General features: G+C 39.1%; 1 protein-coding gene across 4 annotated transcripts; it reads left to right on the top strand.

The window, feature by feature from the left end:
* Window positions 1-27,814, top strand: ptk2bb (protein tyrosine kinase 2 beta, b). Of its 4 annotated transcripts, XM_080452479.1 has the most exons (31): window positions 3-179; window positions 5,770-6,005; window positions 6,385-6,563; window positions 8,436-8,523; window positions 9,062-9,141; window positions 9,835-9,897; window positions 10,027-10,081; window positions 10,724-10,864; window positions 12,186-12,260; window positions 12,944-13,045; window positions 13,436-13,553; window positions 13,806-13,845; window positions 15,399-15,439; window positions 15,536-15,580; window positions 15,669-15,763; window positions 15,852-15,933; window positions 16,137-16,237; window positions 16,795-16,910; window positions 18,802-18,902; window positions 19,158-19,247; window positions 20,888-21,092; window positions 21,699-21,807; window positions 22,380-22,439; window positions 22,564-22,686; window positions 23,686-23,838; window positions 24,079-24,114; window positions 24,388-24,412; window positions 24,538-24,572; window positions 25,775-25,909; window positions 26,152-26,235; window positions 26,770-27,814. In XM_080452479.1, exons 2-31 carry the CDS (start codon window positions 5,808-5,810, stop codon window positions 26,989-26,991), a joined length of 2,997 nt encoding a protein of 998 aa, XP_080308605.1. In that variant the 5' UTR covers window positions 3-179; window positions 5,770-5,807; the 3' UTR covers window positions 26,992-27,814. The 4 variants fall into 4 exon arrangements, with proteins under 4 accessions (XP_080308603.1, XP_080308604.1, XP_080308605.1 ...); XM_080452477.1 differs by having other exon boundaries at window positions 1-179; window positions 23,686-24,114; XM_080452480.1 differs by lacking the exon at window positions 24,388-24,412 and having other exon boundaries at window positions 24,079-24,139.

Genomic DNA, 27,814 nt, shown 5'->3' with positions numbered 1-27,814 from the left:
GTAGAGGTGAGGGAGTGGCTCTGTAAACAGACTAAACACTTCTCTGCACCTTTTGGTCGACAACTGTGAGACTTTACTGAACTGTCAGGCCTACAGTAGTAGGCTACAACACCGCAAGGAATTACATTTTGTACAAGCTGTTCGTCTCTGATTCTTGGACGAGAACAATCTACATAAAGGTGAGTCTAAAATGGCTGGCACTGCATATTCACTTAGACAAACTGGCAGGGTGCGCCGAACCCCTGGAGAATGTCACAGTTATTCTACCTTAGGCTGCCCAAAGTGCAACTGTGGCAGCAGCACTGGCAGGTATCAGTGGTGGGAAAAGTACTCACATTGGTTACTTAAGTAAAAGTATCAATACTGCAATGTAGATACGAGATACTCTGTTACAAGTAAAAGTAAGGTATTCAAAATTTACTTTGGTAAAAGTACAAAAGTATTGGCATCAAAATGTACTTAAAGTACCAAAAGTAAAAGTAGGCCTACTGATTATGCAGAATGGCTCATTCCACAAGTCTTGAAAATAGCAGATCTACAAGCTCACGAGTGTTGCATTGTGAGCTTGTAGATCGCCTATTTTCAAATAGCCAAAGATTAAATAGGGCTGAAGTGGTTAATGTATGTTTTGTTATAATAAAAATCTACAAAATAACTTAAGCTTTCTAATAATGGTAGTGGAGTAAAAGTACAATATTTGCCTCCACTGAGATGTAGTGGGGTTGAAGTAAAATTAGGCTACTGAAAACTGGAAATACTCTAGTAAAGTATAAAATACTCAGAATTGTACTTAAGTAGGCTACAGTACTTGAGTAAATGTACGTAGTTACTTTACACCACTGGTATTTATAGCTGTAATAGGCGCAAAATTGATGTCTGCGCTGCTCAAAGTTATTAATTAACTCACAGAGTTGTGTATCCACAACGCCGTTTAAAGAAAACGCCTCTTGCTTCTTGTAAATGGAAGAATTTAAGTATTTTCTATTGCTTTGTGCAACATCTTTTAAATGTGGCCACTATGACTGAATATTTGTATTTGTAGGACAATGAGATCAATATGACACCATAATCTAGATAGCCCATTATTTTAGCCTAACTGCCATAACTGTCGGATCGGATGCATGCATTGCTTTATCAAAGCAAGTCTGTGCAGGTGGTGAAATAGTTGCCCAACATTCCACAGGCCTGGGGACACATGACGTTGCAACAAGAACCTCAGAAAAACACTGCTTCTCCTCCCTCAAGAAGTTCTTACAGGCTCTCTAGATTTACATCTAAAACTCTTTTAAAAATCAGTTTTATTATCTTATAGACTTACTAACGAGTTTTTTATTATTATCATAAAAGTTCTTCAGACTACACCATAGGCCATAGTTGCTCATTGTGGATATTAATTCCGGTACAACTGGATGTCATGACATGTTCAGTCATGTCACATATACAGTTGGCCTTACAGTATGTACACACACACACACACACACACACACACATATAGCCTACTTCAATAGACCTTTCACACTAAACATAGCCTTCTTGGCTCACAGTTTAATTCCTGTTGCAATGTGTTTGTGAACACTGTCAGTAGTGACAAGCAAGTATAAGTATATAAGCTGTTCCCTAGCAACGCAAATACCCTAACAAGGTCTGTAGATGCAGCTCTTAGAATTAGAAGAACTATAACATTAGAATTATTAGACTACTTAAGAGTAGATAGCATGATAGCGTAACAATAGCTCTGTTTAAACAGCTACAGTGAGTTACAGTTTATAAGTCAACTCAATACCAATTTGTTAACCATTACCCATTCGGAAGATAAATGAAAGATGATGTAATATAACAAATATGACAACACATCATGACACAAAATTGCTATAAAACAAGCCATTGATGCGTGCTACCCTGCCAGACAAGTATTTTTTATTGACTGTATGGATAGTGTAACCTTGCAACATGTACTGTATGACACATTATCATGGTAGTAGTACAGTAGGTTTGATGGCTATGGGCTGGTTCCCTGCTTATTACTATCTTAATAAAAATTGAACAAAAATAATACTGTAATATTCCCCTGCCAATCCATTTTGATTTGTGTGCTTTATATGGATTTATTTTCTTCTGTGGACTTAGAATTACCCCAAATAGCAGTATTTTCTGTCAATCACACTCCTGATTCAACTTGTTGAATTATTTTCCAGCAGTTGGGAACCTGCAGTGGAATCCCCTCTCATCTGTCATTATCTGTCACCCAGAAACTGTTCACACTTCACAGTTGTCATTCACTTATCTCTCTGATACCAAAAATGAGGAGATGGGATAATAGCTAGCTCTACGTGCTATTGCGATTTCCCCGAAATCGGCCTTCTTTTGATTCTGTCATTTGAGGTGCCAATTGTGCTGTATGTCACACACTAACCATTAAGGGATTGAGTATAGTCACTATTCCAAATGATTGTCCTATACTTGCACATGACCGGTCTTGTGGCTTGTTGTGTTGAAAGTGTTGCTTCACACCACCTACTGTAGTTCTCGTGTGATTATGATCAAATGTCCCACAGGAACCGTTGTTACCATAACGACTCAAGTACCGGCATGACAGTGTCTGTGAGAAACATCAAACGTGTGCCTGGAAAGTTCACAGTAGCTTTCATTTCACTACAAAGGAGGACTACAGCATCATTAAAAACAGCCAGATAAAATACATTATTTGCCAACTAAATACGTGCCTTGTGCATGTAATGCTATAGTACACAGTAGTTGAGTTGTGTTGATGTAGTGTAATTCTCTCTGAGAACTCTGTTTGATAAGACCTTTGTAAGCCATGGACTAGTGGTGTAGGGCATTCCAAATAAAACAACACACAGCTTGTGAAAGTGTTCACATTTTTTCTAGTAAGCTTTTGCTTTCCCTTAGGTGAAACCCAGTCCCTCTCCATCTATGCCCAATTGTTCTAGGTTTTAGTGTTTGCCTGCCAAAGTCAAAACTACAGAGATCAAGTCTCACACACTTGTTATCTGAACCAGTCTTGAGGTCACAGAAATGTTGCTCATTCCAAAGAAAAGAAAGATAGAAATACTGTATGGCCACAAATTACTCACAGCCAAAATTGTTTGGGTTAATGATGTATTTCACAATTTATTTTTGTATAGAACACACAGTAAACACAGTTATTTTATTTTAAAACAGTAATCAAAATAACTTATATGTTGGTGTTATTCCTCATTCTGAATCCACTGTATACAAGTGTTGTGCATTGAATGTTTACTGTGTCATGATGCCAGACATTGTAAATACTGTTCATTTTAGTGCTATTAAATTCCGTTCATCTCAATTCAATGAATTATATAAAGATAAAAGATAAAATGAACACACTGCTTTATGATACAGTAAACTTACGCAATCTATATAAATACACAAATAAAAAAATATAAAAAATTATATATATATATATATATATATATATATATATATATATATATATATATATATATATATATATATATATATATATATATATATATATATGAGATTTCACATATACATTCTACTTTATTATTATGCCCTCTCCCTCCTACCCTACCTCATGCCTCCCACACCTAGGTGGTGTTGCAAGGTGCTGCCAGACACATGCATCTCTCTCCCTTCCATCTCTGTCTTTCAACACACACGCACACGCACACACACGCACACGCACACGCACACGCACACACCCCCCCCCCCCCCCACACACACACACACACACACACACACTGTATTGTGTGTATTCGTATGGGCATGTTAATGCATGTGTTACCGCATGTGCATGTATATAACGTTCTGTAGTTTTGGCTTTTGTTTTTGTTCATTTAGCTTTACGTGGGTACATTAATGCATGAAGTCTGATCAGGTGGAGTTGGAGCGGCCAGTTTCAGGAGAGCTTTTGTTTTTGTTTTTGTCAAGTTGTCCTTGTTTTATGTATGCATGGATGTATTTGTTGTATTGTTCTGTCTATTCTCTGCATTTTTGTTGTGAGGACCCCCTTGAAAACGAGATGATACATCTCAAGGGGTTATCTTTTCAATAAAGGTACTATATACACCCCCCCACACACACACACACACACACACACACACACACACACACACACACACACACACACACACACACACACACACACACACACACACACACACACACACACACACACACACACACACACACAGCCCAGTTGAGGAATTCATGGCCTCAGGCTAACAAAACAGTACCCTCTGCAATAGCAGTGAAAGCCGTGAGAGAGACACACAATTCAGCTATCTTAACAGAGGAGCAGGCTAACAGAATGTGGACTCATTTATGAAGACATGTTATGACAGTCAAATATATTTTTTATGGACAGTACTGTGAGTAAGGTGGGTAAAAGTCTGAAGTAGAAGTCTCTATTGTTCCTTGTAGCTGTAGTGATATTTGCAGGGTCAACCTGCCTTCTTTGCTAGACTGACAGTATCAGACTGAGTATCAACTATCTAAATATCCTAGGAATGTGGAGTCGGGTATAGACAAGTTATTAGCGCATAGATGGATGCATTTTCTTGTTAAGTAATTTCTTTGATACATCAAGTTAGCGGGATTTTCAATATAAAGTGTGGGCATTTGTACGATTATTTTGTGACAGCTTTACAATTTGACACCAAGCACTTGGTGAGAGTGAACATTATTAAGGCAACTGTTGCTCTTCTGTGTGCTATTTGTGATCATTGATGACAGTGCCATGAGTAATGTTTGTTGAAGCCAGGCGATTTGTTGCAAAATCCCATATCTCCGGAACATATTTCCTCTTAGTGGTCAATGTCTTAAGATGGCTAGAACAAACATAATGACTGCCTCCTTCCTAGATTACAGTTTGCGTACTTTGCTTCAAAGCACAGAGCCTTGTGTGCAGAACAAATGCACTGTGCTTGCATAACTGCCCAGAGCTGTGAAAACACTAGATTGCTGTTCTCCACTCTGTCCTACGTTGTGGTATTGTTTCAGATCTGCTGATTTAGGGTGTTTAATTCAAAACATTTTTCTCATTTTTTGCAGTCCTTAATCCGATTTTCATGGCAATCTGTTCATTCGATTTTGTGATGTATTGTGGCCAAATGGTGGCACAAGAGTAAAGGTAATGGGGACTACAATCAGAGAAGATATCTCAGTGTCTTTCCAGTGTTACTGAAGATGCAAGAGTATATAAGTTGATACATTAACGCCATTTTTGCCTTGTGAATCACAGGCCCTCACTTGAATTAGTAGGTTGCAAGGAATGTAATCAGCAAATCTCAGTCAGAACTGAATGATGTGAATCATTGCCACATTACACAGGCTCATTGAATGTGAAACATACTGTACAATAATATGACCTTGATACTCTGACATTATCAGCTCATAGAACAACACAGTAACATAGTGTACCACTATTTGTGTATTGTATGTGTATTCAGCTCAACATGCAAGGGAAAATGTGTTTGGATGTGCATTTAAACCAAATCATTATCCAGAAACGGAAGCATGCCATGTGCCGTGAGTGTTCATTGTGAATGTGAACATGCCATACTGGCCTCAGAGAAATTACATAGTTGCAACCCACTATTATCTTGTTCCAATCCATGTTTTTTTAAATATTTCTCTTCACTGTGTTCTTGATTGTATCTTATCCCTGTCCAGATTGAACAACAGGTTCACTAATTAACGGATGGGGCTTATAACAATGTAGACCCACAGTTTCTAAATAGAATTCTCTTTTGTCTTTGAAAGAATGATGTGGGTATGATGGTGTTGGCCCTGCTTTGAGAATGTATGAGGAGATGTTTGGTGACACCCTGTCCTGGAAGGCCACCAGTCCAGGGCCCGAAGACCCCGAGCCCAGCCCAGAATCATCATTCATTGGGGAGAACGGGCCTGTCAAGATCCTCAAGGTGTGCTTCTGCACCAACAACAATTTGAGCAAGAACTTCAAGTTGGTCAAATGTGACAGCTCCTGGCAAATCAGGGTGAGTGAGATATAAATTATACAGTTATTTGCATATGTTGACCAATATTAGAAATATTAGAAATAGGACTCTTACTTGAATGCTTATAGTGTTACAGACCATTTTATTTGCCTCCTTAACCACTTAAGCCCTATCTATATACTTTAAGCTTTAATACATTAAGCAAATAGTGAAAATAGCCGATCTACGAGCTCACAATGTGTTGCATTGTGACAATATTGTGAGCTGATAGATCTGCTATTTATTTATTTTGAATAGAATGATTTTTGAAATGTTTGAAAATCTTCCCCACATAGGTACAGTGTGGTAAAAAAAATAAACAAAAAATCATTCACTATAAAAGATTAATGAGGTCTTTTGATCTATCTGTGTCCTTCAGGCCATCATCCAGTCGATCCTGATCAGCGGTCGCTTGGGGCCAAACATCCAACATAACGGTTGCTATGGTCTTCTACTGAAGCACCTCAAGTCAGAGGAGGTTCACTGGCTTCATCCAGACCTAACTGTGGGAGAGGTGGAACAACGTTATGAGAGCCAGCATGTGGAAGCTGAGTGGAGGTGAATCAATGGATTATTGAGACTGAACTAAGGTTTATTTATACTTTGTTGTGTCACATACCGAAAATAGCCATTCTGCAAGCTAGCAGCTTGTAGCTTGTAGAGCTGCTATTTCCTGTGACACTGTGGGCAAACAATTACAGTATACTGTATATCAGGCATTATGTTTCAGTATGAGTGATTGTCTGCGTGATATTTCTTCGAAATAATACAGCGAGGAGAATGGGCTCTCAGGAGGTAATGAAGTAGCTACTATTAAAGAGAGGAGGAGTTTGGGAAGGAACTTCAATTTGAAAGTAAAAGATGACATTATTTACTATTTGCTAGTTATACAGTAGCACTCAAGCCCCCAGAACCACGGTAGAACAGTGAAGCGGCCAAGCCTGGTGGTCAAACCTGAGAATGCACTTAAAATGCTTCTGCGCGTGCATCTCCCGTTTGTGCGCATGCTCACGACGCGTCACGACCCATGGAACCATTGGAATGGACCCATGGAACCAATATGGAACCAATATTTCTTACTTCCGGGTGCTTCAAAACGCCACTTAGCAATTGCGTCGAAATGAATAGCTGGGGGCGGGGCAATCCGCCCTCTAGTTATATTATACCTCTATAGAGCACCGAAGTCCTGACGTGACTCGTTCATCCCCAGGTTTGCGGAAGTAATTTCTCTATGGAGAATAACATTGGGTCATCTTAGAATCGTCTCATATAAGAATTGTGGTCCAAAAATAAACACCGCGTGTCGGCGTTATTGTCAGGGAGGGGGTTCTGTATCGTTTATGATAGTCAGTCACGTATATTTGATACAGTCTGTTTCTGGCGAAAATGTAACTAATTCGGCGGAAGTAACATTAGCGTTTTCTCACCGTCAGTTGATGCTTCATATCCATAAGAGTCAACACGCCGGGGTCATTTGTTTATTTTTGGAACACAGTTCTTATTTGACGCGATATTAAATACGTCTATGGGATTCAGAACGGGGGTGGAAAACTGCGAACCAGGTAGACAAACAAAGGATGTGTAAATGACGTCAGACTTCGGCGGTCTATTGTAGCACTAGACAACTGTAGCACTATACTCTTCCTCAATGTCACTCTGCTCTAAAAACTACCAATCAATATATCATTTAACATGGTTTCCAGCATAAAAAGAAAATAACCTGAAAACAGGCTGGAAGCACATCTACCCTCATTGAGAAATTCTAGATTCATTAGTAATTAACAAGCTGTGACTCAGTCCCTTCCATTGAGAGATGCAAACGATGGAGAGAGGAAAAAAGGAAATATGTTTTCACATAAATGATTGTGACTGCCTCTCCTCTGCAACTAAATGTGAAGCGACATTGGTTTCTGATTACGTGCGGTGACAACTGGACCTGTCGCCAGTAACTGTCAATCTGCTTAAAGTTTAACATCTCTCTCTCTCTCTCTCTCACACACACACACACACACACACACACACACACACACACACACACACACACACACACACACACACACACACACACACACACACACACACACACACACACACACACACACACACACACACACACACATTTACCAACATAATGTTCCATTTTCTAACACAGGTCTAATAAATAAATAAATAAAGGAAATGCTGCCATTACACACATTGGGAGGGTGCTGTGAGTGAGATTTTTGACACAACAAAATGGGTTGTGGATTAAATAAACATAATTTAGGTTCCCTGTCTTCTTATTAGTAAATGAAGGCAGGCATAGGCAGCTCTCAGGGGTCTGCGCTAACAGCATTACTGCACGACTTTGCCGGACTTTTTTGGCTTCCTTCCTCTCTTTATTAAATCATAATACTTTTATAAACATATTTGTTTTTCTCTTGACTACAGATATGACCTACGCGTGAGATACATTCCTGTTAATTTCCTGGAAAAGTTCAAAGAAGATAGAACCACATTATTATATTTATACCACCAGGTAAAAAACGTCATACTATTATTTTGGATCAATATCCCCAGATTGTATTTGTTGTAAATGTAATGATATTTTACTACACAGTCAAATCTATAGTTTTAAAGGTAGGGTAAGTGATATTTTTTGGTTATTTGTTTTTGTTTTTGTTAAAAGGTTAAAGTACTATATTTTGATAGTAATCATTGCTACAGAGCGTTTGTTCGGTCACAGGGGTCTCTCCAGCTCTTTAGTAAACAGAATATATGTACATTTTCAGGTAGGTCACAACATTTAAGCCAATCAGGAGAGAGTACTGAAAATGCATTTTCTGTTTAATGAAGAGCTGGAGAGACATGGAGACTCCTTTTACTGAACAAACACTCTAATAGCAATGAGTAGGCCTACTATCAGAATATAGAGCTATTTAACACTTATTTTAACCAAAGTAAGTCACTTACCCTACCTTTAATATAACAAATGTCACCAAATTGATTTTACTGTGTAAGCTCAGTACTGTCAAGATGGTGAAACATATAACTAATGTATAGCTGTGATTTCTCAGGTACGAAGTGATTACATGCAGTATCATGCTAATAAGGTCAGTGACGGGATGGCCCTGCAGCTTGGCTGTTTGGAGATCAGGTGAGTCCTCACTGTAGCTGTGGACAGGGTTTGATTTGCTGGGGGGATCCATGCCCCTGCTTCTGATATCCCCCACTCACATTTATTTATTTTTATCACCGGCTGCTTCTGGTCAGATGCAATTAAATACATGTATTTCCTTTTGGGAAATGTAAACTGTCTGATATGTTTGATAAAATGTAAATTTAGGATGTTAATTTAAATTGTATGTTAATCAAATTAACCCTGCCGTCCCTATTCGGTGCACATTTAAAATAATTGTCCAATTTCTTTTTAATTACATTTTTTAAAAATAAAATGTTGTCTTTACAAATGAGTATATTGGGTTTAAGTGGTTAAGAAAATGTCCCCTCCCTCGATAAACTGTGGAAGCCCATTTCTGCCACTGAATAAAAATGAAAAGACCTAAATAGTGACTATTCTTCATCAGTTCATGATTATAAAGCATATTCTTGCTGCACAATTCCAATTTGTAAGCAGTAAAATTGTGCAACAAAGAAGTAATCCTCAGTGTTACGGGTCCATTCGGTTACATATGTGATTATGTACACTCAAATGGATAAATGAACACTTAGGATTTGACTCTGGGTGGGTATATTATCATTGGTGTCAGATTTATTTGCGAAGGCCAGACTATGCTTTTGTATGATTTATCCCTTGCTAATATCTGTATCGTGCATGTGCACCTTACAGGAGGTTCTATAAAGACATGAACGCCAAAGGTCTAGAGAAGAAGTCTAACTTTGAGCTGCTAGAGTAAGTTGTTGTTTTTTACCGACTTTGTTTCTTCACAAAATATCACCACTTTGGCTTATGTACATACTGTTTATCTGATCATGACTTTAAGTTCTCTTTTTTTTCCCTGAATGTTGTTGAAAACTAAAGGAAGGAAGTGGGCCTCAATCTGTTCTTTCCCCAGGAGCTGATTGACAGCATGAAGGTATGTTTTTGCCCTTTATCAATATTGTATCTGCCCGGAGTTAGAGAGAAGACAGCCCTGCATAATTCATAACTTACTGCAGAGCTGTAAATCAAGTAGACCTTCATATGATTCTCTTTATTTTATTATAGAGATTTTATTTTTCATTTTTTAAACCTCAGCAAGTTGTTAACTCATTCAATCCGGGAACGCATCTATGTCATTTTAGATTTGAGCTATAACCATTATTTTATACTTTGGCTATTAAAAAATAGCAGATATTCAAACTCATAGCGCGGCATCGAGTGCCGCACTATGAGCTTGTAGATCTGCAATGTTTTTTGAAAAAATCGTGAAGATTTGTGCAAATCTTTGAATATATATTTATAATATATATAAAGCGAACATTTGTTACTCAAATCTTTGCTTCTGGGGGGGTCCCTGGAACTAAATATTTTGAGATGGGGTCGGCGGCCAAATACTTAATAATAATAATTTTGGGGGTCCTTGACATGAAAAAGTCTGAGCACCACTGATATAGCAACATACGCTTTTCAGAAAACTGTTGGATTTAGAAGACATTTGTTTATGCGTCCCCGGATTGAATGGGTTAAACAAAAACAAAAAAAACGACCTAAAATAGCATATTACCATGTGTTTCAGTCCAGACAGCTCCGGAAGCTGATACAGCAAACGTTCCAACAGTACGCCACACTGAAGGACGAGGAGTGCGTGCTCAAGTTCTTTGAGACCCTCAGAGAGTTCGTCAGCTATGATGAGGAGGCGTACCCCTGTGAGCTGGTGGTGAGTGACACGATGACATTCAGTACAATGTAAAGCACATCGTTGCTGTCGGGTGGAAACCTTGTATGTCCACAACTGTTACTTTTCAGGAAAAAAACAACAACCTGTGTTCCACTGGATCCAATGTAGTTATTATTTAGTCACAAGCAAGCTCGTGTTAAAAATGTTCATTGGTTAAATATTTTTAAAACCCACACACAGTCTTAATCGATGCGACGCGATGCAAGAGTGTGGTCTAGCCAACACCAACTCTGGACTCCTGGATCGCTGCCCTCCACCCTCTCCTTTCTAACATCGGGGTCTTGAGCTCTACAGTGTTGTTAGCTAAGCTGTCGCGCCACAGTGCATCTACGTAGGTGGTGCGCTTCTTGCCGTTCCTGCCTTTGCCCAGGGTTGGCTCCCATAGTGTCAGTTTGCTTGCCTCTAGTTCTGGGTGCCTGACGCAGTGCCCTGCCAGCCTCATCCCTCTCTCTCTGACTTTGTCTGTGACCCGTGGTAGCAGGTCCCCATAGAGGTTTCATTAAAAACACACCTGGAGTGCAAACCCCGTCTGCACCAATATCTCTTGTTCTAGGGCACTCCGCTCCTGAAATATATAACGGATTATGTGATTTTAATGTTGATAGTGATCTTGTCCTTTGACCTTTTTGACCCAACCATTAATCATCTGTTTGGGGCAGATAATTGATCAATCCCACCAAGTTTCATGAAAATCCACCCATCTGTTCTTTATTTTAGTCATTTTGTTCATGGAAAGATACTCAGACACACAGACACGACCCATTTCAATACACTGCCACTAGGGGTATGCCGATATATCGTCCCGCGATATATCGCGATACGTTTTTGTGACGATATGTATCGTTTTGGAGAAAAAATAATAATATATATATATATATATATATATATATATATTTTTTTTTTTTTACAATAATAATAATCAGGCATGCAAACAGCCCCGAGGTGAAAAGGATGACAACATGTTTTTTTTCGGGTCAGGTGTCACACTATTGCCCTATTTGGATTAAAAACGGCTTGCATGTCTGAATAAGGCAAAAACAGAATTATTTGTTTGCATTTGATTTTTTTCTCCCCCATATATTTTCATAATAAAAAAGTGCGTATCGTATCGTATCGAAATCGTATCGAAGTTGTGAGCCCAATATCGGCACACCCCTAACTGCCACTGGTAAAAAGAAAGTCACCAAGAGAAAATATTGTTATTTGTCTAGCTTATATGATTTCAGTGATATACAAATATTTCTACATTTACTCAGGTTAATATTTGTTTTGATATTACACCATTGTTATTTGTCAACAGCAAGGCTGGAGTTTGGCAGTGGAACTGGTCGTTGGCGCCAGAGGCATTCGCCAACGCACACAGAAGGATGCAGCGGTAAGCTTGGTGGAATATTGCGTGTTACTGTGTACATGACAGAATGATAAGCATGTTCTTGTTGCAGAACACATGACTTTATTTTCCTTTGACTTGTTGTAGTCTAAACTGACCTTGTCTTATATTTAAAAAAAGAATCCTATCATTTGTGGTAATTATATATTTTTTATTCCAATTGGGTCCGGGTGGGACAAATTAATTCTGTTAATTATGTCACTACAACCAAGTGTGCTGTATTGAAAAGATTTTTTACAGACATAAAACAACCACAGCAATATGGCCATGTATAAAAATAACACAAAATCACGAAAAAAGTAAAATACTGTGCATGAATGAATATAGCACAAATATATATTTTGAGAAGACTGGCTCATATCTCTGTCAAGTGATTCTACAGTATGTCAGTGGTTCTCAAAGTGGGGTCCAGGGAATCTCAGGTTTCCTTGAGGGGGTTCCAAATGGACCCTTCCAGGTCTGTAACTCTGAGAGTGTAAAATGGAACCAAATGAATCCTTACAGGTCCATTTGTACACTCTCAGTTATGGTCCTTGAAAAAATAAAGTTTGAGAAGTGCTGCAGTACGTTATCCATTAACATACATAACACAATGCGGTAACCTTTGTAAGTACCATAATAATGTTACAGTTTTATGTCTCAGACTTTAATGACTTTACCCCTCCCAGCCTGTGTTTCTAGCTGACTTCAAACAGATCAAGAGTATAAAATGCTTATCTCAGAGTGATGGCAAGGCTCTCATACACGTGGAAATAGAGAAAGCCAGACAAGTAAGCATCTGAATGAAACTATGCACCTTTACACTGTTTGTACATGGTTCAGAATCCACAATTAAAAATGTACATTTATGTACAGTACCATATCGCCGCTGTTGTGCGGAAGCCTTGTGTGTCCAAATTTCCCAAACGTTTCAGAAATAGTGACAGTAACTGATTGTCGCATTGCGACGTGTTGTGAACTTCTAGACTTTTGTGCGACATTGTCATACGATTAAGTATAAAATAGGGCTTTCATTTATGAAAAAAACATAGAAAGATTAAACATGGACAAACACCTTTTCTGACTAACAGCAACGATATACAGTACAGTATGATATGCCAAGAAATTGTAACCTGGTGCATGTCATGTGTCTTGTAAATGGATTGTCTCTTTTGTGACAGCCTCTTTCCATCAATGTGGCCACATTTTCCATGGCAGAGAACATGGTGGATCTTATGGATGGTTACTGCCGCATGGAGCATGGCACAGAGGAATCTTTTATTTCCCGACCAAACAAAGGTGTGTTCTCAGGAGATTAAGGATGAAAGTATGTGTTTGCTGGGCCTAATCTCAGCTCATCATAACAAAGTATAATTATGGGTAGCAGCTCTGAGGGATTTGTTGATTGATGCAGCATTACTATTGAAATACCTCATGATAAAGAGGCTCATCTTCAGAGAAGTTGCCTTTAAAGTAATTAAAAGGGCTGTCTAAGTTATTTAACACAATTTTTTAAATTTCTTATTTTCTCTACTTTTCTTGACTTAATAGACGGAAATCTACAAACAGCTCTGCCTGATATCCCTACAGGGTGAGTGTATTTTAATTAATCTTACTAAATTCCTCACAAAAAGTTCTGAATCTTAACTTGTCGATTATTTCTCCCCTTCAATAATATAAATTGGTATTGTATTTTATATCATTTGTATTGTTGATTAATCACCTTTACAACTAAATGTTGTGGGCTAAAAATTGGCCAAAATCCCCCTATATGCTTTTGTTGCGACCTGCCAGAGTCACAGGTGTGTGACTGGCACCTGAACATGGGTACTGCAACTTTGACATCTGTCTGTGGTACCGTATCTTGCCTGTAAATCTCTGGAAGAAAGCCTATTGTTCCTCAGTGAAGCAAGGGTGATGAACCGGTCTTCTTGGGGTGTTGGACGGCCACTTCGCGGTCTGTCTGTGACTTCACCAGTCTCACAGAACTTGGTCCTAAGTTTGGAAAATGGGTTATAGTACCAGGGCTGACACCAACTGATGCTGCCACTCTGCGTAACGGAACTTCAGCTTCCACTGTCCCTATTGCACAAACGTGGCATCTTTCCATGGGTGCAGTGTTGCTGCTTGGAGCATACACAAACTCAACAAAGTTGTAGGACCCATGCTCAGGTGCCAGTCACACACCTGTGACTGGCACATTTTCTGGGGGCGCTACCCACACGTTTAGCTGTGTTGCTCATTCCGCGATTGCACGATCCATACAAGTTATAACTTGTTGTAAAGGTGACTAATCAATGATAAATTGTATTATTGAAGGGGAGAAATAATTGACCGAAGTTAAAGGGACTACACAATTTGAACTTTTCCTTCTTTTTTTTGTGTTTTTGGTCCCCAGCAAAATGAGGAACAATTTAACCACTCTAATCCTATTTTATGCTTTAGAAAATAGCAGATCTACAAGCGCCCAACACTGAATCAAATTTCCTGTAAAGACGTGTTTATTTTGCTTGATGTTTTATGTAAAGCACATTGAATTTCCCTGTTTGAAATGTACTGTACTTGCTTTGCCTTGCTTGATGCTTTGTGATCTTGTAGATGTGCTATTTTTTGTGTGGGTCAATTTGGGGGTCCTTGACATGACAGTGTTTGGGGACCACTATCTTAATGTCCTTTGTGTCCGTTGCAGTAAATGCTGCACATTCCAGTCTGTACTCAGTTACTTTGATTGTAATAATAGAAAAGTTAAGACTGAAGACAAGCTTTATTCAGAGAGTAGTGTATATACCAATGGTTCTCAAACCTGTCAACCACCTCCAAATTAATTAATTAATTAAAAATAATTAATGTTTTTGTCCATAGACCCCTATATGAAAATATTTTCTGCTAGGGAAAAATCACAATTATTCCGCAATTGTTGAACTTGTAGATCGGATATTTTTAAGTAGCCAAATTTTTTTTATAGGGCTTACATGTTTAAACTATTCCACATTTTGCTTGGCACCCCCCTCGGACCCTTGGAGTCCCCGGACGCCACTTTGAGAATCACCAGTATATCCGACTGTCAGTGCTCTAAGGAGCTACAGTATAACGCCAAGCAAGATTTATGTCCCAGTCTCTATCTCATATTCTCTCTCCTCTCAGCAACAAAAGGGACACTACTGGCTCATTCAGATACAGTATGGGTGAGTAAAACAAATATTTATAAACTGTTTTTCTTTAAGAAATGTCTCGCCAAATTATGTGTCCCATAAATCATACATTTTGGATTCTATTTCCAGGGTCAGATATCTATTGTGACATCATGGATGAAAGGCCAAAATCAGGTAGGTAGTAGGCCTGTCTACTCTTGAACAAAAGTACCTTTGGGAATAAACGTTTGCCCGAGACAATGTTTTATACTTTCTTTTCTAGTCAATTATGGGATTGACCGCAATGACATCGTTCTCGGGCGAATACTCGGTTCAGGATTTTTCGGGGAGGTCTACGATGGAGTTTACAGGAATCCAGTGAGCATGTTATCACATCGCTACGGCATTGTCCATGTATTTATGTGTCTGTGTGGTCTTGGCTGATATTTTCGAATTTGTTGAATAGAATGGAGAAAGAACCTGTGTGGCAGTCAAGACCTGCAAAGACTGTTCACCTGATGTTATGGAGAAGTTCATGAGTGAAGCAGGTGATCAAATGCCTCCACTGTTACTATTGCACTGCAAAATCCTGAATGTTAATATGGACTCTTCAATTTTTACAGACTTAGTTAAATTAATGGTCAGTATTTTGCAGTATAATACTACTATTACTACTACTTTTAATACTACGACTACTACTGCCACTAATAATAATGATGATGATGATAATCTTTTCTGATGTATTTGCTAGTTATTATGAAGAACCTGGACCATCCACACATTGTCAAACTGATTGGAATCATAGAGGAGGATCCTGTGTGGATCGTTATGGAGCTCTACGAGCATGGGGAGGTTGGTGAAAATCTACATATTTTCAGCTTGTATACCGAGTAGGATTTTCCTAGAATCAATGTGTGGAATCATCCAAAAATAATTCCTCTCAATCATCACTTATGTCCTACTAGAGTTGTGGCAGTGTATGTACTGTATCTGCAGAGACCCTGACCTCAGCCTGTCATTTCTTTTTTTGTTTGAGATGTTTCTGGGCGTCATGTGTGTGCTATTGGTCTCGTTGGGCCAACGACTCGGAAACCATTGGTTCCCAAGGCTACTTATTTACTTACTTATTGGTTTTGTTGAGCCTGGGACAACTCTTAACTGTTGTTTCCAAAATGCAACGACAAATCCTAAGCTGGTTATACCTTTGAGATGTCACGCTGCATTATATTAACAGAAACTAAACACTATGTTTAATTTAGCGAACAACAACACAATTCTAAATCCAAATGACTACTGTAACTGTGACTTACATACAGGGCTTTTTTTTATTAATTTTTTTATAAAAGCCCTGTTGAGCATCCTTTGATTTTAAACTTAACTTTGTATATCCTGCCTTTTCCTGTTTGCAGCTTGGCAACTACTTAACAAATAATCAACAAAAGCTGACCAATACTACCCTAATCCTATTCAGCATGCAGATCTGCAAAGCCCTGGTCTACCTGGAGGGGGTCAACATGGTGCACAGGTGAGGGACCCAACTTTTGTATTTATTATATCGCCAGGTCACTAGGTAAAGGCAGACATTGAAACCAATCAAGAGAAATAGGAGAGAAGTGTTATAGAGACGAGAAAACAAGAGAGACAAGAGAACTGTGTAAGTTCACAGTGCATGGGATTCTGTCCAGTTCCAAATACATTTATCACCTTCTTGCGCCACCTTCTGGCGATGTTAGTGTAAGAGCATTCTGTTTACTACAGTATCATTACAATACCTCTATTAGTTTGCGGTTCCTATCACATGGCATATTGTTAATAACACAACCTGTGTGAATTATTGACCCAGGACAATATTGATAATAATAACTAGAATAGTACTAAAAGTTGTATGTAAAACCTAGTCAAAAGGGTGGGACTTGAGTTTCCCCATAAATGATTAAGATGTCTTCAATGACTTTGTACTCAAATATTTTTTTTCCCCAAATCTTAATAAAATTATAATAATAATTATAATACAACTAAAATGTCCCTTACTTTAATGTTCATTTTAATCTTGACTAGCGGATTCACTGGTTATCTGAATCAGTTCTAGAAGTTTGATAGAGCCACTATTTCCAGGTACCAATGCAAATAATGGATAGAATAACATAATGGAACGTTTAACATTACACCAATTATAGACAATCGTTATTTAGAATAAAATGGGCTTTGGTTACATAGCAAATTCAACATTATGTGTGTAATATCATTATCACCTTTTCCTTCTAAAGACATTTGTCAGCCTCTTCACTAAAGGAAAGGTTGGACCTGTCATTTGTTACATTTTCTTGAGCCAGTGGGGGAATCATGGGAGAAGACACCTGCTCTTTCTTCATGTCTAGTTTCATAGCAAAGTGTCATAGAGTGTCCGAGCTCCTTGATATATCCCACAGAGAGCAGGGATATATCAAGGAGCAAAACAAGATCCCTTGGGGTTGCTCCATAGGGTTGCTGGGGGTACATCTCAGTACGTCACCAGTGTATTAGCACTTTTATTGTTTATTGTGTTTTTTTGTTATGCATAGTGCAGGCTATTTTATAGGGTGCTTACGTTTGTGTGTAAGCATAGGGTGGGATCCTGTAACAACACATTATTATTATTATAATTTTTTTGTATGCTGTTGTACAGGATACTATCATTCATTATTGATGGTGTTTTCTTATAGTATGTCTTACCTTTCTGTATATCTTACAGTACTTCTCTTACTCTGTATCTGCACCTTAACTGCTGTGCTGCCTCTTGCGACTGAAGCCTCTTGCGACTGAATTTCCCCCACGGGATCAATAAAGGTCTACCTATCTAGGGTGGAGAGGACAGCAAAAGTCCAGGATGTGTGCGTTCTCAGAAGTGGCCCTGCTAGAGCTTTTCTCTTGCAAATCCAATTGTTTATCTCACACTCACCCACAGGGACCAAAGCCAATCCACCTGATGATTTAAATGTTGGCATTTGTCCATCACTGACCCCTTTTTGATTGTGTAGTTAGATGATATTGTCAGATGAATAATTCATTCTACCTTTCTGAGATTTATAAATCTCTCGAAACCTTAGCTGCAATGGGCCTGCATCATTGTGGCAAAAACCTGATTTAATGCAGCCATACAGTTCAGAGCTTTCAGTGCTTGGAAGTATTTGAAGGACAACAATGAATCACCATGGAATCTAACTGTGGGCTGCGGTTTAAATTATTCTAATTATCTGCAATCTGCTAACTTTCATGCTTAAGAAATATGCCTTAGTTAACTGAAAAAGCAAACCTTAAAGTACTCACAAGAAACAAGATCTCCTTCCAAAACGAACTACATTACTGTGACCGAGACTTTGATCATTGTCTTGTTGAACTATGACAGAGACATTTACTCTACCATTGTCTTGTGACAGGGACATTGCTGTGCGGAACGTTTTGGTTGCCAGTCCTGACTGTGTGAAGCTGGGAGACTTTGGTCTTTCTAGATACATTGAGGAAGAAGAATATTATAAAGGTAATGACGATGATTCCTCTAAGACACAGTGTTACATCTGGTATTTTCTTGTATATTACTCATTCTATGGATATATGGTTATTTCAGTATTTAATATTGATGTAGAAAATGCATCACACTCAATTATTGTTTTGTGCATCAAATTTAAAGAATTATTTTAACATTTGAATATTTTTTAACCAGTTTATATTAACATAAGGAATGTGAAGAATATTGATCAAGCCAGTAAAATATAACAGTATCTTTCTATTTCAGCATCAGTTACTCGATTGCCAATCAAATGGATGGCCCCTGAATCCATAAACTTCAGACGTTTCACATCAGCTAGTGATGTCTGGATGTTTGGTAAGTTCCTTGTTCTTTTTCTCGAGACAAAAAACACATTTTGGGCATTTGCCTATTTGTAACTATACCTTTCAGGACGGGAACCCCTTTTGGGGTTCTTGTTGCTATGTACAGTATATAGCAACATACATTTGTTGTAATTTTTGAATAAATATTTGAAGTTTTTCAGAAAACTTAGGTTAGGATTTAGAAGGCGTTTTTAGAATCGGCCTCAGGTCTAAATGGGTTAACCACGAAGAGATAGAGGGTTCCTTTTGAATCCAAGCCATGACAACGTGAGTTTGTTATACAAAAATCCTTGAGTTAGTGAGGGCTTTTAAGTAACTTATTTGAAACTATTTGGGATAACTAGCAAAGAAATGCATTCTACCCTCTGTTTTGGCCCTACATGATTGCCCTAAGAGAAAGACACCTCCAATGTTGTGCAACATATCAAGACAACTGAAAACAAGAGCTAATAACGGCATGGCATCCGTGTCCAATCTTTAGCTATCAATTTTATCCACATGAACACTTAGAATAAAAATATAAACCCGCACACTGCCCGACCTGCACGGTACAGGAGCTCAATTTTATTACAAGAAGCTAAGCAGCAACGTTTCGGTCACAGATGATCTTCTTCAGGCATAACACAACAGTCTGACAGTTACTTAAATGCACACACTTGGTTCAGGATCAACCAATCACAAGGAGGAGTCTGTGATTAACCACATCAACCATAGCATCCCAATTCTGGGCATGCCATAATAGGCAAACCCTCAGCAAAAATAGCAGATCTACAAGATCACAATCTGTTGTGTTGCAATGCATTGTGAGCTTGTAGATTGGCAGTTTTTGCCAAAGATATTTGGTATACAGGGGAAAAAAGGAGGGGGCCAAGTATGGAGCCCTGGGTAACCCCTGTCAACAAAGTATAGAGGGTTTAAGTGGGTAAGTCACTATTTGTGCAGATTGTGAAAAAATCACAAACAATGTGGTATTCAGGGTCAAAGCCGCACTATACCGACTTGTGCTGTTTGTGTGCGTGTCCGAGTGTGGTGACTGGTGACGCCGGTCTACGTGTACTTTGGCCAAATGGAAATAGTTCTTTATAAATACCTACCTGTATACAGTAAGCATAAAAGTGCTTAACAAGAACAATAGGGAGCAATAAAAGGCACACGTTAATGTCACACTACTGTCCCACCCACTGGCTGTCCCTTTTACACAGACATGGATTTGGATCTGTGTTTACCTACCTGAGCCTGCTGGCTCAATGACGGCATGGCAATGATGGTACCTCTGTACATAAGACAGGCAGAATGATGGTGCCTTGAACGGGCTGTGTACATAAAAGGGACTTCTTGCTTTTTTTCTTTCCTTTTTTTTCTTTTCTTATTTAGCACATATAAAATGTGCTACATAATATTGGCTATAATGTGCTACATAAGAATGTGCTTTAATAATAGCACATATGTGCTACTATATAGCTTCTCAAACAGAGCTCCAGGCCAAAGGCATTTGTCTCTGTGCTCCTGGGGAACAATGCATTGTTGTCCTGTTATCTTTTAATGTTAGCCTCTTTACTGCCTTTCATAATGTAGGAAAACACATTTGTGCATTTTTGGCCATGCTTATTCTCTATGTGTTCTTCTCTTCAGCTGTGTGTGTGTGGGAGATAATGAGCCGGGGGCAGCAGCCATTCTTCTGGCTTGAGAACAGAGATGTAATCAACCAGCTGGAGCAAGGCATCAGGCTGCCCAAGCCAGAGGACTGTCCCGGGACCATCTACTCTCTCATGACCCGCTGCTGGTCCTACGACCCTAGAGAGAGACCCACCTTTACTGAACTGGTGATCAAGATCAGGTACTTCACAATTTCACTAGGCAGGTAAACTGGACCTGAGTTGTCGCTGTACCTGGACAGATTTTTTCTGTCTACAGACTCTACACCAAATGTCTTTGCCAAAAATAGCCAATCTACAAACTCACCGCGTTGTGAGCTTATAGATCTGCTATTTTTGGCTAATGGATGCTGCGAGTGTTCAATATTTCAAAGTTCAATATTTTAAACTCTTCTTGAAATGGAGTTTGGCTAAAAGTGACGTATGAACATCCTGATCCCATCGTCCGGAGGGACAGTCCCACTGGGACAAATCTTTGCTCTGCTGATTTGGATTTAATTTGATTTTATAGGTAAAGTTGGAGGAGAATAATCTTCCACCTTTTTGCTTTCATGTTCACTTTACACCACCTTCGTGAAAAGTATATTTGCCATAACAGTGTGACATACTGTACAGTGCAGTTTCAAACCACAACAGTACACAGCTTTGTGATAAAATGAAAAACAGGAAGTAAAATTGCCTTGGGGGGCTTTAATGTACCTAATGGCTAGATGTTTATTTTATCTCATAGCGAACATGATGATGATACTGTAATAACATATTATGGACTATTTTCTGAATTGCCCCAGTGATGTTCACAAGATGGAGAAGGAACAAGATGTGGAGAGACTGAGGGACAGAGCACGCACCACTAAATACTTTGACACAAAGTTTAACTTCAACGAACCTCCTCCTAAGGTGCAGTGCGAGAACATCCAAAAACAAAAACAAAATTTAACCACATATTGCAACAAATGGAATACAATTACACTTGGTGTTGATGTCTCCGCTCTTAACATGTTCCCTGAAAAGCAGCATGCAAAGCTAAATCAAGAAATACAATGTAGAAACCCTCCATGCGTATACAACAGCAGGCCCAAAGTAAGACATTGAATTCAGTTTAACTTTAGAGCCATGCAAAACGTTGAATTTCAGTGTAACTTCAGAGCCATGCAAATCATTGAATTTCAGTTTAACTTGAGAGCCATGCAAAACCTTTCATTTTAACTTTATCAGTTTAACTTTTGAGCCCTGCGAGACTGAACTAGAAAGGTTGAGGCTGGGGTGGAGGCAAAGCTTTCCCAGCAGCAGCATGTGTGACTACACACAATTATTCAACCAGCAGACTGACAGCTAATTACCACCCATATCCTGCATGAACACGATGCTGCTTTTACTTACATAGTAACACATTACAAACTACAGAACAACAACATGTACATTACGTGCAACGTGTATATAAACATGTTCTCATGCTGACTTTTCACCAGCCTTCAAGAAAGAAACCAGGGCGGTTTGGGAACACGCTCAGCATTGGCCTGCACATTCAGGTACTGTAGTGTGACATCACTTTTTTTTTATCTCAGGCCACTTTTACATACAAGGTAGCACGTTTTCCTTCAGAAAGCACTATGAGCATTGTGTGTGTTTGTATGTGTGTATCCCTCTGTGCAGCTGAATGAGGCTCTGTGTGTCAGCTCACCTGACCTGACTAGCCCATGTGAATATCAGTCCCCTGTTGACTCAATGCACTCACTTGCACTGCCAAGGATGTCTCCTCGACCTCGCAGCATGGGGGTAAGAAAAACAGGGCTTTGTTGTCTATGAGGGTCTCTATATCTGTGTGTGTGCACGCGTGCATGCGTATGGTTGCTAAAGTCTGTCACCTTTCATGCTCATGCGTGCCAATCCGTGCCATGCTCCTTTCCCCACCTTAACTTTAGCTGCAACAATTTTGTTGTTTCCCAACTTGTGTTGTCGTTCCTCCTCTCTTGATGCACCATGTACATACAGTAGTACAGATCATCACTCAGGCATTTGTGGTTCTACAAAGTTATCCAACTGAGGGCAGGCATATCAGCCTAATGCAAACATGGCTGAGGTTGGATAACAAGGGCAATGCAGAGTGCCAGGCGATAATTTGTTCATTACATACCCATAACCTTATTTATTCATGATTCATAAAAATAGCACTTTTAACCACATTACATTTTAACCACTTAAACCTAAAAACTTCATTGACCAGAGTCCCTCAGGGGGTCTATATTTCGTCCAGGCCTTTTTTGTGAGCATGTAGATCTGATATTTTTGCCAAATGTTTGCCCCCAGAATAGGGACGCAAGGGTTCATGTGGTTAATTGAATAGATTATATTTCTGTCAGTGAGGAACTGCCCTGTTGGGATTTCCAAACAGTGTGCAGAGGGAGTTAACTGAAAACACAGCAGATTGCCTGCCATTATGCAGCCATTCTGTGAACTATCAAATTTCACTGTTTTCTACTCTGTATTTTGGCTCCTTTGTGCCCAGAACTCCATCGTCTCCTCAGCCATGAATACTATCACATCAACCGAACCGTTCGTGCTTGGCGTGTTTCGACACTGTAGCTTGAAATGATTGGTCAGCCGCCGTATCAGCCCTAGGGCTGATACAGCAAGCTTATCTCTGGCAAGCTTTTTGATCTCTGTGTACTTTTATCACCCGCCCCCCTCCCCAAGGGCAAATAAAGGCTGGATATGTGATAATCTATGCATATATTTTGCCAACCCAGTCATTTAATTCCCCTGCTACTCTACCAGGAAGGAGAGTTTCCCCGGGTGGAAGCAAACAGCAAAGAGGATGCCCAGCGTCTGTGGCAGATGGAGCGAAATCGGATGCAGGACACGCTCCGCAAACAGAAACAGGAGATGGCCGAAGATGAGAAGTGGCTGGAGAAGGAAGAGAGACAGCTGGTGGGAAACAGGACATCATTAACCTTTGTCAAGCCACTCTCTGTGTCTCTGTGTCCCCGTACTCTTGAAATGAATGTGCCTGTGACCGCTACATGGAACAGAGGAGCCTTAAAACTTGTCAACCCATTCGTTCATTCTCGACGCACCACCAGTCTCGAATTGAATCTGTCCTTAGCAACAATTCCTAAGCGAGGTAGCTTATACCTGTTCTATGAAATGAATCTGCCTGTTCTTTTGCAGGACCCCATGGGACCAGAGGACCCTGCCAACCCAGTGGTACGTGTGTACCTGTGCATTACTGGTCTTCAAAGAATGATTAAACTTGGTTTTTGTCTTGGTATTTCTTACAGAGAGCTTCTTTATCAAGTAAATACTCTTTTAGTTTAGAAAATCTTTTAGTTTAGAAAATCTTTTAGTTATGTCAGACTGTTGATTCATGTATATATGGTGAGCTATTTTGACACTAAACTATTTTTGTCAACTACAAGAGAGGACCTTCTGTTATTGTCTATTCTGTGTGTAATTATTTTTTATCTTATTTGTTTTTAGTCCCCTGAAACTGAGACAGAATATGGTGAGTGCTCTTTAAGAAAGATTATCACGTGACTAAAGAATTATTCCAGCTGAATGTCAATACTCATAGTGTGTAAACCTCCATCTCATCACTACCTCTGTATTATTCACCCTTTGGTATTACAGGAGCACCAGATAAGCCCCCTCGCCTCACTGCTCAGGTAACCATGAATGATTGCTATTTTGCAGTAATGCAGTATATATATTTTTTATTTTTCTTTCTTTACCCAAATATAACTGTAGCAGGCTCATTAGTACAGTAAATCTCAGAAACAACCGCTCTGGATCCACTCTCAATACTGATTAGACCTGTGTAGTACTACTGTATACCTCACTAATGCTAAATGTAAACCTAGTAGGTTTACACTTAAAGGGGAATTTTGGACTAAAGTTTTCTTACCTTTTCTATGACGTTATGATATCTTAGGATGAATGGTACAGTAGAAAAATTTCATAACTCCACCCCTGAGCCGCCACAGCTTAAAAGGTGCGCGGATAGGCCTTAGGTTAGATCACATATTTTAATAGCTTTTTTTTCTTTTTTTTCTGGTGAGATCTGACGTTCATAGTGACAGAACACTGTCCCAAAAAAAAAAAAAAGAAAAAAAAAAAACAGAAGTCTCGCTAGACGAGATTGAAATCTCGAGATTTCAATCTCGTCTAGCGAGACTTCTGTTTTTTTTTTTTTTTTTTTTTTTGGTTTCATAGTGTTCTGTCACTATGAACGTCAGATCTCATCAAAAAAAATATAAAAAAAAGCTATTAAAATATGTGATCTAACCTAAGGCCTATCCGCGCACCTTTTAAGCTGTGGCGGCTCAGGGGTGGAGTTATGACATTTTTCTACTGTACCATTCATCCTAAGATATCATAACGTCATAGAAAAGTTAAGAAAACTTTAGTCCAAAATTCTCCTTTAAAGGGATATTTCACTTTTAAAAAAACATTTAAAAAAAACTTTTAATATTTATTTTGGAAAAAGAAAAACAATTAATACAATAATAAAATAATAAATGAAAAAAGTAATCGAAAAAACACGGCCCCCTCACGTATTAGGAGGTCCGGGTGAGTCACAAGAGTTTGAAGTTATAATGGGTTTGTATAGGAAGGGGGTGTGTCTGATAAAAATACAAATATCTAAATACTGAATCAAGCAACTAATAAACTGTCCGGGGTGCTCACAAAAGCCTGAGTAGACGATAAAATGACCCCAATCTTTTTAAAGTGAAATATCCCTTTAAAGTAACAACGTCCCAGGGAGACCATTCAGTTGATCGTCCCATCTCCCTTATTAACCAATATCTGTGTGAAGTATTTCTTATATCAAGGTCAGTCAGAGTAATTAATTCCTTCTTTTTCTTAGTCTACCCCTACAGCTGAACTAGACCGTTCTGAAGACAAGGTGTACCAATCAGTCATGAACCTGGTCAAGGTGGTCGTCCAACTCAAAAATGACCTCAACACACTGCCGCCTGAACAGTACTTCACCCTTGTTAAGGTACTGCAAGACAAATCTTGTCAATACAGTCAAATGTGACAAGGAATGTTGGAAGTGGCAAGCAGGGATATTGTGTGATTTGTAATTACATCATTGAGATGGTAATTTTGGGGGGTGAGAGTTGAGCTGGACTTTAAAACCCAATTCCTGAATTTAGTCTAAACTCATGCCAAACTGGTGTTTTATTGTACATAATTCAGTGTGATCTGATAATGTCTCGTTTGTCTTTGTCTGCACTACAGTCTGTTGGACTGTCCTTGCGAGATCTGATCCAGAGTGTGGATGAGATTCTACCTACCTTACATGATTCCACCAAGAAGACAGAGGTACATTACAGGCCCTCTGTGACTTTTATCTCCTTCCTTTATCTGTTGAATCTTCAATCCTTAACCACAACCCATTTTTTTCCTTCTTTATTAAAATGATTAGTATTATTATATTTAAAATTAGAAATGAGAAAAGAGGGTTAGTCGTTAATGCATTGATATATTTGTCACAGATGGAAACGAGACGGATGTCCTGTCATAGAAAACCATGTGGGATAAAGAGATGCTAAACCTTTCTCATGGTTCCTCCTCATGGCCATAAAAGCCATACCTTTTACTATGTCAGATGCCTGTTTCGATAAAGTCACTAAGCCGTTTATCAAGGTGCAACAAAAATAGCGATCCAGAGCAAGCTGATGAAATTAAAACCATAATTTGCATATTAAAGTGCTCTGGGTCATGATTTATCTATTTCTAAATCAAAATTTCTTATCTGTCTACTGTTAAATAGAGGGAAAGAATGGTCTCCCTTTCCTGGTGGAGAGAGGTAAACTATCTGTTTCAAATTACGTTATTGACATTCCTTCCTGTCAGATCGAGGGCACTCAGAAGCTGCTGAACAATGACATGGCGGAGCTAATCAGTAAGATGCGTCTGGCCCAGCAGAACGCCATTACATCTCTGAAGGAGGAGTGTAAGAGACAGATGTTAGCAGCAGCACACACCCTGGCCATAGACGGCAAGAACATGTTGGATGCCGTGGACCAGGCCAGGGTCAGAGCCAACTTGGCGCAGCCAAAACTACTGGAATCCTGAGGGGACTGCGTTCCCTTTGAGGTCAATTCACACAGCCAGCTCCACAAGGACATGGAAATGTGGAAATCAAAGACTTGGTGTTAAAATTGAGTAATACCACTGAAGGGACCTGAACAACTTGGAAATAAGTGGATACATGGGCTCACCAAAGCACCATGTATACACAAAATGGATATTCAATGTGTGGTACCATATACATGTAAATTGTCATTATCATAGACATTTAAATTTATGTAAAAGGCTCATGTTTGTTATTCTAGGTGTGTTATAAACTGTGTGATGTTGGCTTTTTTCAGTAAATGCAGTTTTCCCTCATGTAACTGAAAGCACAGTGGCTTGTACTATTGCAAAAGACAGCCAAAAACAGCAGATGAGTCATACTTACATTGCATGACAGTGTCGCGCGTCAAAAATAGCTGACCTACAAGCTCACAATGCGTCGTGGATGCAACGCGTTGTGAGCTTGTAGGTCTGCTATTTTTGCCGCGCAACGCTGACGTGCGATGGAGCATACATTAGGCTTTTATCTCTCAGACATGTCAGTAGCTCATGGGAAATGTAAATACATTTGATGCTGAGCAGAGGTTCACTCAATAATATGTACAATGGCCTATTTCACCAGCCATGTAAGTTTTCATGAGCCTTACATTTCAGCCGTGGAAAGTGTGTCTAGATAATCTGTTCAAATGGAAAACATGGCAAGACCGTTCCTTTTTTTAAAAATATTTTTTGGTATTTTAGGCCTGTACCCTCATTAGTAAAATATGGCAAAAACACTAAAATGACAAATAAATAATACCATGGAGTATGTTAATTAAATGTC

The sequence above is a fragment of the Gymnoscopelus braueri genome (genome assembly GCF_963280865.1).
Source record: "Gymnoscopelus braueri genome assembly, chromosome: 16".
Taxonomy (NCBI): Eukaryota; Metazoa; Chordata; class Actinopteri; order Myctophiformes; family Myctophidae; genus Gymnoscopelus; species Gymnoscopelus braueri.
Note: the sequence above shows the minus strand (reverse complement) of the source record. Positions and strands in the feature narration are given on the sequence as shown.